Source organism: Zingiber officinale, chromosome 1B, assembly GCF_018446385.1.
Source record: "Zingiber officinale cultivar Zhangliang chromosome 1B, Zo_v1.1, whole genome shotgun sequence".
NCBI classification, from domain to species: domain Eukaryota; kingdom Viridiplantae; phylum Streptophyta; class Magnoliopsida; order Zingiberales; family Zingiberaceae; genus Zingiber; species Zingiber officinale.
The window spans coordinates 164,180,391-164,193,691 of record NC_055986.1 but is presented as its reverse complement, the minus strand read 5'-3'; the positions used below and the strand labels follow the sequence as shown (position 1 = coordinate 164,193,691).

Here is a 13,301-nt window from a genome sequence, read left to right as displayed (position 1 = left end):
AGTTGTAGCATCGGACCATCCGTCTATTATGTTGATGCTTTCTTGTCTGCGATCTAAATTTGTTAGTTGTAATAAACTTATTTAATTTCCTTACCATTAGTGTCGCTTCAGATTCATCAATCAACGCTTCAGAGTCGGGATCGTCCTTTTCGGCTTGTAGGGCAATATTGAGATTTGGCTTCTCTACTTGTTTAGGCTCTGTAAGTCGCGATTCGTGAAGTTCAAATGTTGAAAATAAAATTTCTAAAGTACTTACCTCAAAGTCCTTAGAGATGTAGTATGCATCTACTAAGAACGCTCATTCTGGAGACCTTGGGAAGGCGTTGAGCGCGTACCGGATAGAGTCTCAGTTTGTTATCGATTCTCCGAGATTGGTCAGTTGTGTTATCAGCTCCTTAATTCTCGCTTGGAGTTGTGCTACCTTTTCGCTGTGATTTATCTCGAGATTTGCCAACTGGGTCCGGAGGATATCGCGCCTTGCTAACTTAGCTTCTGAGGTGCCTTTGTGGAGCTCCAGGAATTTTTCCCAGAGGTCTTTAGCGGAGTCGTAGCTTCTGATCCGACTTACCTCCTGAGGCGGCAAAACGCTGAGCAGGTGGAACTCCGCCTTTCCGTTGGCCACGAAATCGGCTTGCTCCTTCTTCGTTCACTGATACTCTTCTTTGTCTTTTGGAGCTGTAAAACCGAATTTCATAGTTAGAAAAATATCGAAGTCCATTTTGAAGAATACCTCCATTCGGCGTTTCCACGTAGCGAAGTCTCTGTCGAACTTCAGGGGATGAATATTTGTTCCGACCATCGTCTTGATCTTTGTGCTTCAGTCGGCGGTTAGTCCTTCTGAGGTTGTCGTACTCTGATACCACTTGTTGGTGCAGCGGGACCGGTAAGAGAGGAGGGGTGAATTGCCTACAAATAAAGAATACCCTCCTCAAAACTTTCAACTCAAAAATAAATAGTAACAATTATAAAAATAAAATGACAGAAAAGAAAAAGGACTCAGTGAATTGACTTGGTTACAACCCAGGGGGTTGTTAATCTAAGGCAGTCGAACAGGCACACTAAGAAAGTCTCCTTCTCTGAAGGCGAAGAAACCTTTTACACACTAAAAGCTCTTACAAGTTGCTAGGAAGTTGATACTGAGTTGTATGAATAATTTCTAGGTCTAGGGATCCTTTTATAGCCCCTGGAAACTCTATCTCTAAGGTTGAGGGTGCCTCTGAAGACCATTCGAGGCGCCTCCGATGTGAAGACTGGATAGAGTTTTATCCGATTCCAAACGGCCAGTTTGGCCAAGTCCAAGGTGCCTCTAATTGAGGTTGAGGACGCCTCGGATAGGTTGAGGGCGCCTCAGACGAGTTTGAAGGCGCCTTCAACCAGTGTTGAAAGCGCCTTCAGCTCCTTCTTCCAGCTTGTCTTTGTCTTCCTTTTGGCTTCTGAAGTTCCAATCGCTTGGGTGATTCCGGTCAACCGAAATAGGGCTCACCTGAACCCAATTTCTGGCCTTCTCCTCGAGCAGGCTTCCGACCCGGCTTCTCGTCTCTCGAACGCTACGCACGTTCTTCTCGTTCACCGGTGTACTCTTCCACAGCTCTTTCGTCCTTCGGACGCACCTAGCCCGTCGGCTCCCTTCCTGTGTTGTCCTTCTCGCTAACTGCGTCTTCCGCTCGACTTCTTGCGCTCCTAAGCTCCTGCACACTTAGACACAGGAATCAAATAACAAGCAGAACCTAACTCAACTTCGTTGATCACATCAAAACAACCATGGGGTCCAACACTAAATGTCCCTCCATTCGATATATGATGACAAAATTTGCATCTGGATCGAATCAGCTAAAATATCAAAATCCTAGAAAAACAAAAGAAAAAAATTAGAACAAATAATTAATTAATTAGAAATAAATCAGCCAAAAAAAATGGGAATCAGGGCATCTAGATCGATCGATCCAGACCCGTTCTGTTCGAACAGAAAGGATCTGGATTGATCCATCGATCTAGATCCTGGATCGATCCAGATCCTTTCTGTTCGAACAGATCCGAATTGAAAGGATCTGGATCGATCATTTGATTGATCCAATTCCTTGGATCACTTCGCCTCTGCCCTACCTTCTCGAAGGTCTTGATTCGACTCGTCTTTGCCCTAGCTATTCCTTCTCAACGGTCACGATTCAACTCGTCTTTGCCTTAGCAATTTACAATTATAGCGCAACCGAATTCCTTTATCCAAGTATTCTATGATTTCTGTGCAAAAACTTACCTGAAACTTCTTGATGCAACTTTCTTGATTTGTTAAATTCCACCTTTTGTTGTATTGGTGAAGAAAAAAAAGCTCTTAAACCATGAATTACATAGTACATAGTGAAATACAGATCTCAAACGAAACATGATTCACTTAAACACCAACAATTTCATTTTCTTCAACATGCATCAAGATATTTTTCAATGCCAAAACAAAATTAGCCAATTCCATGATAATTGACTACAAATAAAAATTTCACTGAATAGCATAACAATAATAAGATGTTTTGACTTAAACACAGATAAATTTTATATTTAGCAAAAAGAACACGATTATCATATCACAATTATAACACCAACATTATGCAACAATGTTTAATGTTTCCAACACCAACTAACAAAATAATTTTGCGCCTAGAATTGAAAACATTTAGCCAGTTACATTCAAAATGAACATTACTTAACACTAACTAACAAGATGAATTAACAATACAATCAGGATTATGGCTAAGAGAATCAAGTTCACCATCACTGATATCCAAATGAATGTCGCTACTTGGATTATTCTCGGGTTGTGTCCATGAGAAACATTGTGTTCACTTTCAATATTACTAGATGAACTAGTATCAGGCGTCACCCACTTTTGCCATCCATGTTGCTTGCAGCTATAATATTATCTTCCAGGATTCTTAGTTGATCTAGAAACACACACCAACGTTCTTTGTCCACAATCCCTACATGTTACAGGTTGAAATCTTGTATTTTCGATATTGCTAAAACTTGATGATGCCATGAAACAGAAACCTAATAATCAAATTTTGATTACTTTGATTAAAAAAATTATAACATTCTGCAGAAGGAATATTGACGAGCATATAGAACTTAGATAATTTGTTATGGAACTAATACTATATATTATGTTTAGTTCAAAGAATCTAAGCCGACAACCATAAATCTGAAGTAGGACTACTCTTCTGTTACACAGTTATCTTGATGAGCATATATACCTCTGAGCATAAAACATTATAGGGGTACCCATTTGATAATTTTGAAAATGAAGAAATCTACACAATACAAGAGTGAACTTCAAAAAAACATACACCAACTATAGACAGTGCTTCTGAAGAATTGAAGTCTTAGATGAATAAGCAGAAACTATACAGAAGTTGTTAGAGAATAATGACTCTACTATAACAGTCTTGCAAAGATCCAGATTGGCCACTAAATCTGTAAACAAAAAATACAATAAATTACAATATAATTCTAGCTAAATGTTACAGGACATGCATACACATCAAATAAGTGGCCACTAAATTTAAAAGAAAGTCATAAATATCAAAAGATTAGAGTTGAGACTAAGAGATAAAAAGTGAAAACCAAGGAAAACAATAGATCACTAGAATGAAGGTTGTAGAAGATTTGAAGCCCTAATAAGTGAGCCACTTTTATTTCTCCAAATTAAGATTGTAGAAGAGCTAAGTTATTGTACATTAGGATGGGACACGATGCTGCAATTGAAATTGGACAGGGCACAATGCATAGACTATCTATAAGCTGAAGTGTGATATGAACCATGTAAAAGAGGAAACATCAGACCATTTAGAAAACCCCATTATATTAATATTATCCAACCTTGGTCGATGAAAAATTAATATTGGATAATGAATATTGTCTTGTTTGGTTAATGCTATTGCAATTATCAGGAAGATTCATGTTGATTTATATAACAGAATAATAATAAAATAAAATAATTAATCCTGTGACAAACTAATATTGCTACTTTTTAAACTCACCACATAATTATAGCTATTAAATCCGTTCTTAATATCTAGTGAGAAACATGCATTTAGAGTACTTAGAATTTTCATCAGCTTTAACTTCTATTCTATTTGCTAATTTTGTTAATGATCAATAGGTCTTTAAGAATCAAGCAAGTAAATGTACATAAATCTTTTGAAATCAATGTGGAGACTATTTCATGCAGACCATTAGATAGAAATACATAAAATATATTACTAAAACAATAATTAATGCAACTATTGTAAATTGAAGTATATTATTAAAATAACAATTGACGATAAAATTATCTCAAAAAATTAATTAATCTGTGAAGAATGGAATGATTGCTACTCTAGGAAATAAATGATTTCAGTTCTACATCATGACTAATGAAATAATCATGTGGCAGGAATGGGAATGGGCTAGTTGAATAGCCATCAAAGAAAAACCACGTTTGCTTCTGAGGAGAGGGAGGAATGCGCTGTTAGCGAGAGAGGGAAGAGAGTCAACAAAAAATCCTATATTGCAGCACCTTGCAAGACACCGCAGGAGAGGGAGGAATGCACTGTCGGCGAGAGAGGGAAGAGAAGCCTGCAAAAAAACTCTAGATCATGACGAGAGAGGTTTGCTTCGGCGAAGAGCTCATCGTGCGTGGACGATAGAGGGAGACGGCAAGCTTCGGCAGAGAGAGATCTTGACAGATCTTGGCGAGAGAGATTTGCTTCGGCGGAGAGCTCGTCACGCGTCGACAATAGAGGAAGAGGGGGAAGAGAAGGAAAAAACATGATCTCATTTTTTTCTTCTGTTTCCTTAACTTAGCTGACGTGATTATTTTTTTCTTTTTTCTTTTTTCTTTTTTCTTTTTTTTTCTTCCGCCGCACCAAACCTACCGCACAAAACCACAGGAGATCCATTATATATATATATATATATATTCAATTTGTTCGATTTTGATTGCAACTATGTTCGTCTAAAATAAAATCAATTTAATCAATTTTGATTTGTTCAACCGGATCGACCCTCAACATGGCCGAGTGCAATAATATATTGTTCAGTTATAGAAATTCGAGTTAAGGGTCTTAAATAATCATAATATGTAAAATTAACTCATACTTTTTTTACTCGTTCAACCCAAAAAACTGAATGGCGAGCCAATGATTTTTCCAAACTCAACTCCTAATATAGAATGCTGAGAAGGAGGAAAGACTCATAACCTCTTTCAATTTTTATTTTTGTAGTTTTAAGAAGCAAAATTTTTACTAGCAGGATATAATGCGACATTAATTTTTCAGCGAATAATGCCAACATTTTATTCTCCAATCTCACAGCCAAAGTCAGCAATTTTATCTGGAACAATAACAGTACAAATGAAGGGAACAGAAATAAAATTAAAATACCTGCACACTGCATCAAGATTGAACTAGATAGTCGATGTGCGAGCAGCATCCAAGCAACGTCACATTCCTGCACCTTCAATCATCGTCTGCTCAAATTGAACTTACCAAACGCGAGATAACAAGTTTCCGATTTACCCTACACATGCAGATAGTTCAAGGAAACAACGGCAGATGTTGCAGCCCTGTGTTCTCTGGAAGTCCCATCATCAAATTAAGATTCTGCAATGCTTGACCAGAAGCTCCTTTCACTAAATTGTCGATCTGTACAGTCAATGATGCACTTGGTTAAGAAGCTACGAGACTGATGAGTGTGATCAAATGAGTGATTGCAGCAAACATCAATGCAGTACATACAACAGAAATTATGATAGCTCTGCCAGGGATTCGATCTTCGAAGACATTCATCAAGCAATAATTTGATCCTCGTACATGACGGGTCTCGGGTACACGTCCTTTATCTAACAGTTTAACAAATTCTTCCTCCTGAAAGGGACTACTATCTATTAATGAGACATAACTACAAAAACACAATGTACATACAAAGTTCATAGAAGGAAATGCATTTTTCTCAAAAATGGCAAAATAACCAATTGTACCTACACAACTCGGTTGCAGAGATAAAGTTATTTCTCACAAAAACATATTATGACAAAATATTCACTGTTGCATTAGTTTGTAGAATTCTAAATGCTATGCAGGCATCTTTCCGCACATGATTGCCCGTGAAATGGCATAGAAAAAGTGATATCTAATCCATCAACGGTACCTGATAAGTAGATTTCAAAAGGTCATATAAATCACTGGCATTTACTCCAGGAGCCATTTCAATATATATGGTCGACTGCATCCCACGGCTCTACGTATCCACATGAATGGATATAAAATCAGTATCAGAACTGCAAGGGAAACTTCAAGACAAATGATTGCAAAATAAGATAACAGCATAAACTTTACCATAGGAATCAAATGGGGAGTGAAGCTAACAGTTACTCTAGAATTTGAAGCATCTGTAAGTCCTTGTTCAATTTCAGGAACTGAGAACAGGAACAAAAATTGTATTGTTGATAGTATTTATGCAATGTAAGTAATATAAAGAAAACAAATAATTTTCATTAAACACTTGAGTAGATAGAGAATAGATCACCATGTCGATGCTTGGTGATTCCGTAAGAATGAAGACCTTCTGCAATTTCAGTGTAAAGATTAGCCTCCTTTGCTCCACGACCTATATCATATTCAGAATGGGAAATTACCAAGAGAAGATCCAGTACTTGACTCTACTATAGCAGGAATAAATTACATATAAGGAGGTAAAGTCCGTTCAGACCTGCACCACTAACTCCAGACTTTGCATCAATAATGATATTCCTGGTTTCAATTAAATGAGCCTACAAAACAATTGATAATCAAGAAGATAAAGATTATATCTCCTGCAATATATTCAATATCTTAACTTTGACACAAAATATGATTATAGGAAGCAGTACTTTGTTTACTGATTCATTCTCTGAATGGAGTTGCGCCAAATGGGCAAAATTCACATGTGAAATATTGTATTCACCCTAAATTAAACAGACATATACCTATCTAATGGTTACATGTACCATAATATATTATATTCACTTCGGCAAGTCAGGAAAAGCTATTTAATGATTTGGATATAAACATCTCATATAGACTGCTGTAAACTTTGCTTTATAAAGGTTTCATGAAGTCTAAATGGGAACATTATGTATGCTTCATGAAGTCTAAATGGGAACATTATGTACCCAGTACCCAAATCCAAATTGGAGTTAACACTCAACAGTACAGCTCAAAATCTTCCTATGAATATACCAGAAGTCCTAGCTAGACAATCTTTCTTGGAAGCAATTAGAATTTGAACCTTTATCAATGGAATAAGAGGAAGTTGGATGGACGTTGGATAACAGCCAGGATTTGCAACTAGTCGTGCATTTTGTATTTCATCTCTCGAAACTTCTGTCAACCCATATATAGCTTCTTTCTGGATTCAGGATAAGTCATCACCAAACTTTAACATATGCTGAAAGTGTTAGAATAAGAATAAAAACAAAATATATTACATACAACATTTCAACTAAGAAAACTCAGTATTTCTGAAATCTCACAAGGAAAACCTGCAACTGCCAGTATGTTAGTTTACTATAAATTTGTTTACTTGTACAAAAGTTTCAATTTATATCTGAATCTGAAGTTAACAACCAAATGCAAATAGAAACCAAAAAACAATCAGACTAGATTTCATAAGCTGGATGATTGATGCAGTATGCCAGGACTAATGTAAAGTTCCCTAAATATCCTTCTTCTGCTACTTTACAACTAATATATGGAAAATTATTGGAGCTGCGAGATCAATCAATCTGGAATCACCAAGAAGAAATTCCAGGCTTCTGACAAATCTTACTTTGGAATCTACATTATGGAAAAAAGAATATCATACCAAATCTAAAATGCAACAATAAGACAAGGTAGGAAGTCTAGAGTTCAGAAGCTGAAAGAGAGAGAAACCTTACAGTAAGAGCTTGAACCTTTCCCTCAAAGAAACTTCTCCACTGACTGATGTTTTGGGTCATAAGTTTTCCAATCATAAAAATAACTCTCTACTCCCAACTCTTGTCTACTAAAAATGTTGACTGAAATTGTGCAAAATGTTACTAAACATTTGATGATCTCAAGGTAGCTTAATCTTTGGTTGCTGAGTCCCAATTATCTCAGAAAATTTCAATCAAATAATCAATTAATGCAACAAATCCTGATCCTCAACCCCATGATCATATAATAATACCAAACATATCAACATATAACATACTCAAACAGTAAGAAGGGGTATGTTTAACCAACAAGAAGACAACAGTTCTATCTGTGTCAAAACAACCCATATTTTGGTTGTCAAAAGAAAAAAATGGTAGGCAATCATTACAAGGCCCTGCTACTTACCAGCCAATAAAAGAGGGAGAGATTGTGCAATATTAAAAGTATATTAGCATAATAGGATAAGAGAGGTTATAAAAAAACAACAGTTATGTAGTCATCACTTTTTTGACAGGAAATTTCATGACTAAGAATGAACTAAGGCAGCACTAACTCAATTAAAATTTCCTAACACAATAAAAAAATACTGCATAGATAAAAAATCATTGAAGATGATTACAACACAGTTCACACTGAAACCAAAAGAAATAATAAACTCATTACCTGTAATTCAGGTGCTTTATGAGGCAGACCATACCATTCTTCATATTCATTGATGTTACGCAATCGAAAATCCTGTAAAACTTTTCTCAGTTAGTTTTGACAAATAGGGAATAGAAAACTTCAAAGTGCATTGTAACAGTTGAGTTCTTCATATGATAATTGAGGATTACAAAAAAATGCAAAAAAAGCATACTGCAGAGAGATCGACAATCTTTAGATCCCTGGGAAGGCCTTTGATAATATCCTGCAAGAAGAATGGGTCTAACAATAAAGTTAAAGAAACACGAGTTTAAACGAACTAGGATTTTCTTTAACTTCTGGAATAAAAATATAGACTTGATTGTCATTAGAAAAATATATTCCATTATTGCATATATAGAGAAAAAAACCTGTGTTGTCCCATGTGGCAAACAACAAAATACAGCATCCACATTAGAAAAGTCAGCATCTTTAACTGCAACCATATTAGGCAAGTCCTGAATACCAATAAAACACGACGATGAGCTTCACACTTAAAGCAATAAAGTGTACCAATAAATTAGTGATGCACAACTAGACGCCATCAGGAGTATATCACATTAGCAATCAAGAATCATAAGGGAATTAGATAATTAACACTACAGAAAGATTACAAAACTAATCACTAAAGCCAGCCTACAAATTCATAGTGAACGATTAGCCTCTATAATTGACTTCTAATATCCGATTTAATGTCATAGGTTATGATTCATTGGTTCATATACTTTTCTGTAAAAAAAGATAGAAAGTATTCAAAAAGCTAACCTCCTGGTCAACAAAGTAAGATGTTTCTTTTTGGATTGGAACAGATAAGAGAGAATGATTTTACAAGCATACCTGTGTAATCAAGTGAGGAAACACCGATCCAAATGATTGCCCTGCTTTTCTATCAGCAGTCATCAGTGTAATACCAAAATGTGGGTGATTTGCTAGGAGCCGAACAATCTATTAAACAATTAAACATCAACCCATAATAATTTTAGTGAAATTATATTTTCAGAGAATGCCAATTCATATGCAAATAATACCTGTACGAACAATTCAAAAATAATAGTTTACTACCAAACTCACATAATCCCAAAAGTAATCAGACAAATAAGGTTATTGGTGTAATTATGAACCTGAAAAAGTATAGCTTTGGAAGAATTACTCTAATCATATTTGATGGCATCAAATAATCCGAAGGACAGCCAAGGATATTCTTTATACAGCAGTAAGAATGAGCCACAAACATAAGCATGTAGAAACTTAAAAGAATATGACTCCAAAGGTTCTTGTCCACTTTAATCACCCATTCTTCCTAGTAATGATATCTTCATCAGTGTTTGTTTGTTGAATAATCTATCCAAGGTATCTATCTACGACTCTTGTGCTTGTATTTTCATACATCCAATTTTGATTCCAGTTTTTTAATATCTTAGTTTCTAAAGTTTTTCACCCATAAATGAAGCAATTCACCTAACGACAATCCAGGATGAGATAAAGAAGTAATCTATATACGAATAACATACAAATATCTTAACAATTAGAGAAAGAAATTGATTGATGCACGAATTTAAATGCAATGAAAAGATGAATAACTAAAAATTGGACAATCATGTATAATATGTGAGTATTTGGATAATAAATGTTAATCAACTCCAAAAAGCTTTTAAATAACACCAAGAAACCAAGAAGAGGAATAATTCTTAAATTTTGATTACCCATAAGATGTTTATTAGGGCCATAATAGACCAAAAGCACTTCCTTTTATAGAAATGAATTCTTCACTTGCTTTACCTTTCGCAGATCTTGTTGATTACCACAAGGATGCATTCATGATTTGTATACTAGTTAAGTATGCAACAAAAGATGGTTACTGGTCCAACCAAAGATATGTAGCACTATTATGGAATAGGTAATAATCCTTGCACATAGTTACAGATTTTCTTCAATTTTCCTACCATCAAGAAATCCATTGTATCAAGGCATATGACAATCTTATATAAGTTTTAAGACTCATGATATTAGAATGTTGGCTCACATGAGCTCGGTAAGAAAAATTAACTAAACACTAACAGTAAAATTTCAAGCTTCTGTAGAATAGCGAATTTGAATAAATAAAGAAATCAGTATAAAGATGAAACACAATATTATGCTCAAATATACAACAAAAAATATCAAATTAAATTAGTATAGTATAAGTTTCTACGGAAAGTAAGCCCATAAGGGGACAAGAAATTTGTACCTCAGCTCCAGTATAACCACTGGCACCTAAAACTCCAATGTGAACCTCCTTCCCTGGGTACTTTACATTTGTCTTTTGGCACTCCAGTGATTTAGAAGCCACAGATGCCCTGACAACCAGTACAGGACCTCTTCCTCGACTAATATTAAATCTCTTCATCTCGTTCTGACATCAAAGAAGAAAATTGAGAACCCAAAAATAATGTTGTCAATAATACTCCAGAAATGAGAACTGACCTTGCCAAGCCAGCCAGCATCCACCGGAAGCAACCTAACCACTGTTGAACTCATTTCAAGTTTTCCTACTGGTATTCTTCGTGCAAACTAGGTTGCTAAGACTAGATAAAAAGTGCAATAAAGCGTGAAAGGAAATCATGGAATAAATTGCAAATCATGGCAGCCATTGATAAAGACTCACAAAGATTAGCTTCTTTTGAGAATTAGTTCAAAAACTCTAAAATAACATTTTAAATGTGTTTATTAGGATATCTAGTAGTCCCATGTACTAGGGATGAGTAAATGCTGTTGATATTTCTTAAGCTTGCTATCAAACAAGAGACTAAATTTTTCTGTGTTGCCTGTCCAGACAGCTTTGATAGCATTGATGAAGTGTATAGATATGCTATCAATTTAAGCTAGGGGCAACATCCACCTGGAACAGGACAATAAAAGATACAAAACTCGACAGGGATCATGTTGGTTATTAATATAATTCCAGTTTATAACTAGTAAATTATCTTTTCTACAAGTAAGATACTCATGCACTCAAGGGGCTATGAAAATGTATCACCTTTTTGCAATAAGTGAAATTTAGTAAAGAGGAGAATAAGATCGTTTTACCAACATAATTTGGGTGAATATCTCCAGAACTTTAAGTTTTCAGAAATCCTACTAAGAGCTTGCAAATTCGATGCATCTAGACACAAATTCATAATCAATAACGAATCTAGCCTGAACATTAACATTTGATTAACTTGCTAACGTGCATGAAAGCTAAAACGCTAAATCTTTTATTCAACATCCAAGGTGATTGCAGTAGCGCGATTCACATGAGTGGATGGCCAGACACATACCAAAAACGTGGCAGTGGCTACGGATCGATGCCGGTAGGAAAATGATAGGAAGACGGACACCCGCGCGCAAGTGCAAGGAGGAAGGAAAAGAGGTCCCCGTCGAATCTGAAGAAGGTTTTGCTGTCTCTGCAGGAACGCGACCCGCTCGTGGATAGGCGCAAGCCGCAAGTCTTGCGGTGTGGGGACAAGGACGACGAGCCGAAAAGGAAACACCAAGAAGTTGGACGCTGATCGCAGAGAGGTTGATTGCGCGGTCGGGACAGCGCGGGGTAGCGTCGGCGACGCGAGCGACTGAAGCGGATAGGGTACGGGAAAGAAGCTGGATGGGCTCGTGAATGCTATATCTCCTAGACCCTAATGCTATGTTTACTCAGAAGCGTGGACGTAGAAAGGAAAGGTATTGATGTGGTGATGATGAGGAGCTCCATCCCGCGGGGTCAAAGTCGAGGCGGTCAATGATAGCACTGGCCGAGCGGATGAGTCACGAGGAACAGTGAAGTGACAGGCCGAGCAGTTCGCCGATTCCATTGTTGGTTGTTGGCAGGATGAGAAGTAAAAGGAAGATGATGAAATTGGAGAAATTCGACATCTCTGTTTTGAATCCTGTTTTAGAATCGAAGGTTCCGCGTCGGTTGATCTCGATTCGCCTAGAATGTTGAGAGGTTTGGCGAGGTCAGAAAAGAGGTCAATTTTTCACGGACTCGATGTCACCGACTCTTCAAGCGAGGAGGAAGATGCAAACCATGGCAATGGATCCGAGGAAAAAAAGACGAGTTACTTTTGTGATTCTCCGAGTACCTGAAGGAGGTATCGCGCTTCTCTGACTCGGTGCTGAGGGAAAGGACGTCTGTCTTGAAGGACCGAGAGAAGGTGGCGATGACCGGATCGACTCTGGAATGGGAAAGCTCGCTCGGTGCTGCTCCAGCGAAGAGTCACGGTGAAGGCAAAGGGGATTTTGAGATGGCTCGCTCGCTTCCGTCCGCTTGCTTCCGCCCGTCTTCGAGAGGATGAAAAATAGAGATAAAAACAATTACTGAACCCCCAAAAAATACCGATCCGAACCCAACAACCCATCCCGTTTCTGTTCAGTCTCAACCCAACCGAATCCAGTCCAAATTGACTCGTTTTCGAACCCAATTAAATCTAATTACAACTTAATTGAGCTCCATTTAGACCACCAATAGCCCTTAAACTTATTTGGTTTAGCTTTAATATGTATAATTTTTTGTTGTTTGAAAAGGGTTTTTTTTTTTTATAAATTCAACAAACACTTAATTGTGCTCAATTCATACACCACAGCCACCACTCTGTACACAAATAATCCATAAACAAAAGAATACACTTCAAGGAACACAAT

General features: G+C 36.7%; 1 protein-coding gene across 3 annotated transcripts; it reads right to left on the bottom strand.

Moving 5' to 3' along the window:
* Positions 1-5,298: 5,298 nt before the first annotated feature.
* On the bottom strand, positions 5,299-12,975 carry LOC121988605 (probable N-acetyl-gamma-glutamyl-phosphate reductase, chloroplastic). Of its 3 annotated transcripts, XM_042542133.1 has the most exons (15): positions 12,743-12,975; positions 11,109-11,209; positions 10,873-11,037; positions 9,483-9,590; positions 9,017-9,103; positions 8,821-8,871; positions 8,628-8,699; positions 7,297-7,416; positions 6,739-6,799; positions 6,556-6,636; positions 6,366-6,445; positions 6,178-6,267; positions 5,766-5,894; positions 5,547-5,672; positions 5,299-5,478 (listed from the first exon to the last, which is right to left on the bottom strand). In XM_042542133.1, exons 2-14 carry the CDS (start codon positions 11,160-11,162, stop codon positions 5,565-5,567), a joined length of 1,206 nt encoding a protein of 401 aa, XP_042398067.1. In that variant the 5' UTR covers positions 11,163-11,209; positions 12,743-12,975; the 3' UTR covers positions 5,299-5,478; positions 5,547-5,564. The 3 variants fall into 3 exon arrangements, with proteins under 3 accessions (XP_042398067.1, XP_042398058.1, XP_042398074.1); XM_042542124.1 differs by having other exon boundaries at positions 5,299-5,672; XM_042542140.1 differs by lacking the exon at positions 12,743-12,975 and adding an exon at positions 11,945-12,708 and having other exon boundaries at positions 5,299-5,672.
* Positions 12,976-13,301: the final 326 nt, after the last annotated feature.

Coding starts and splice junctions, on each gene's coding strand:
- LOC121988605 (XM_042542124.1), bottom strand. CDS start 11,162: ATGAGTTCAACAGTGGTTAGGTTGCTTCCGGTGGATGCTGGCTGGCTT. Junction 9,104..9,482: donor TTCCTCACTTGATTACACAG/GTATGCTTGTAA, acceptor ATTGGTATTCAG/GACTTGCCTAATATGGTTGC. Junction 6,800..7,296: donor CTCTTATTCCATTGATAAAG/GTTCAAATTCTA, acceptor ATTGTTTTGTAG/GCTCATTTAATTGAAACCAG.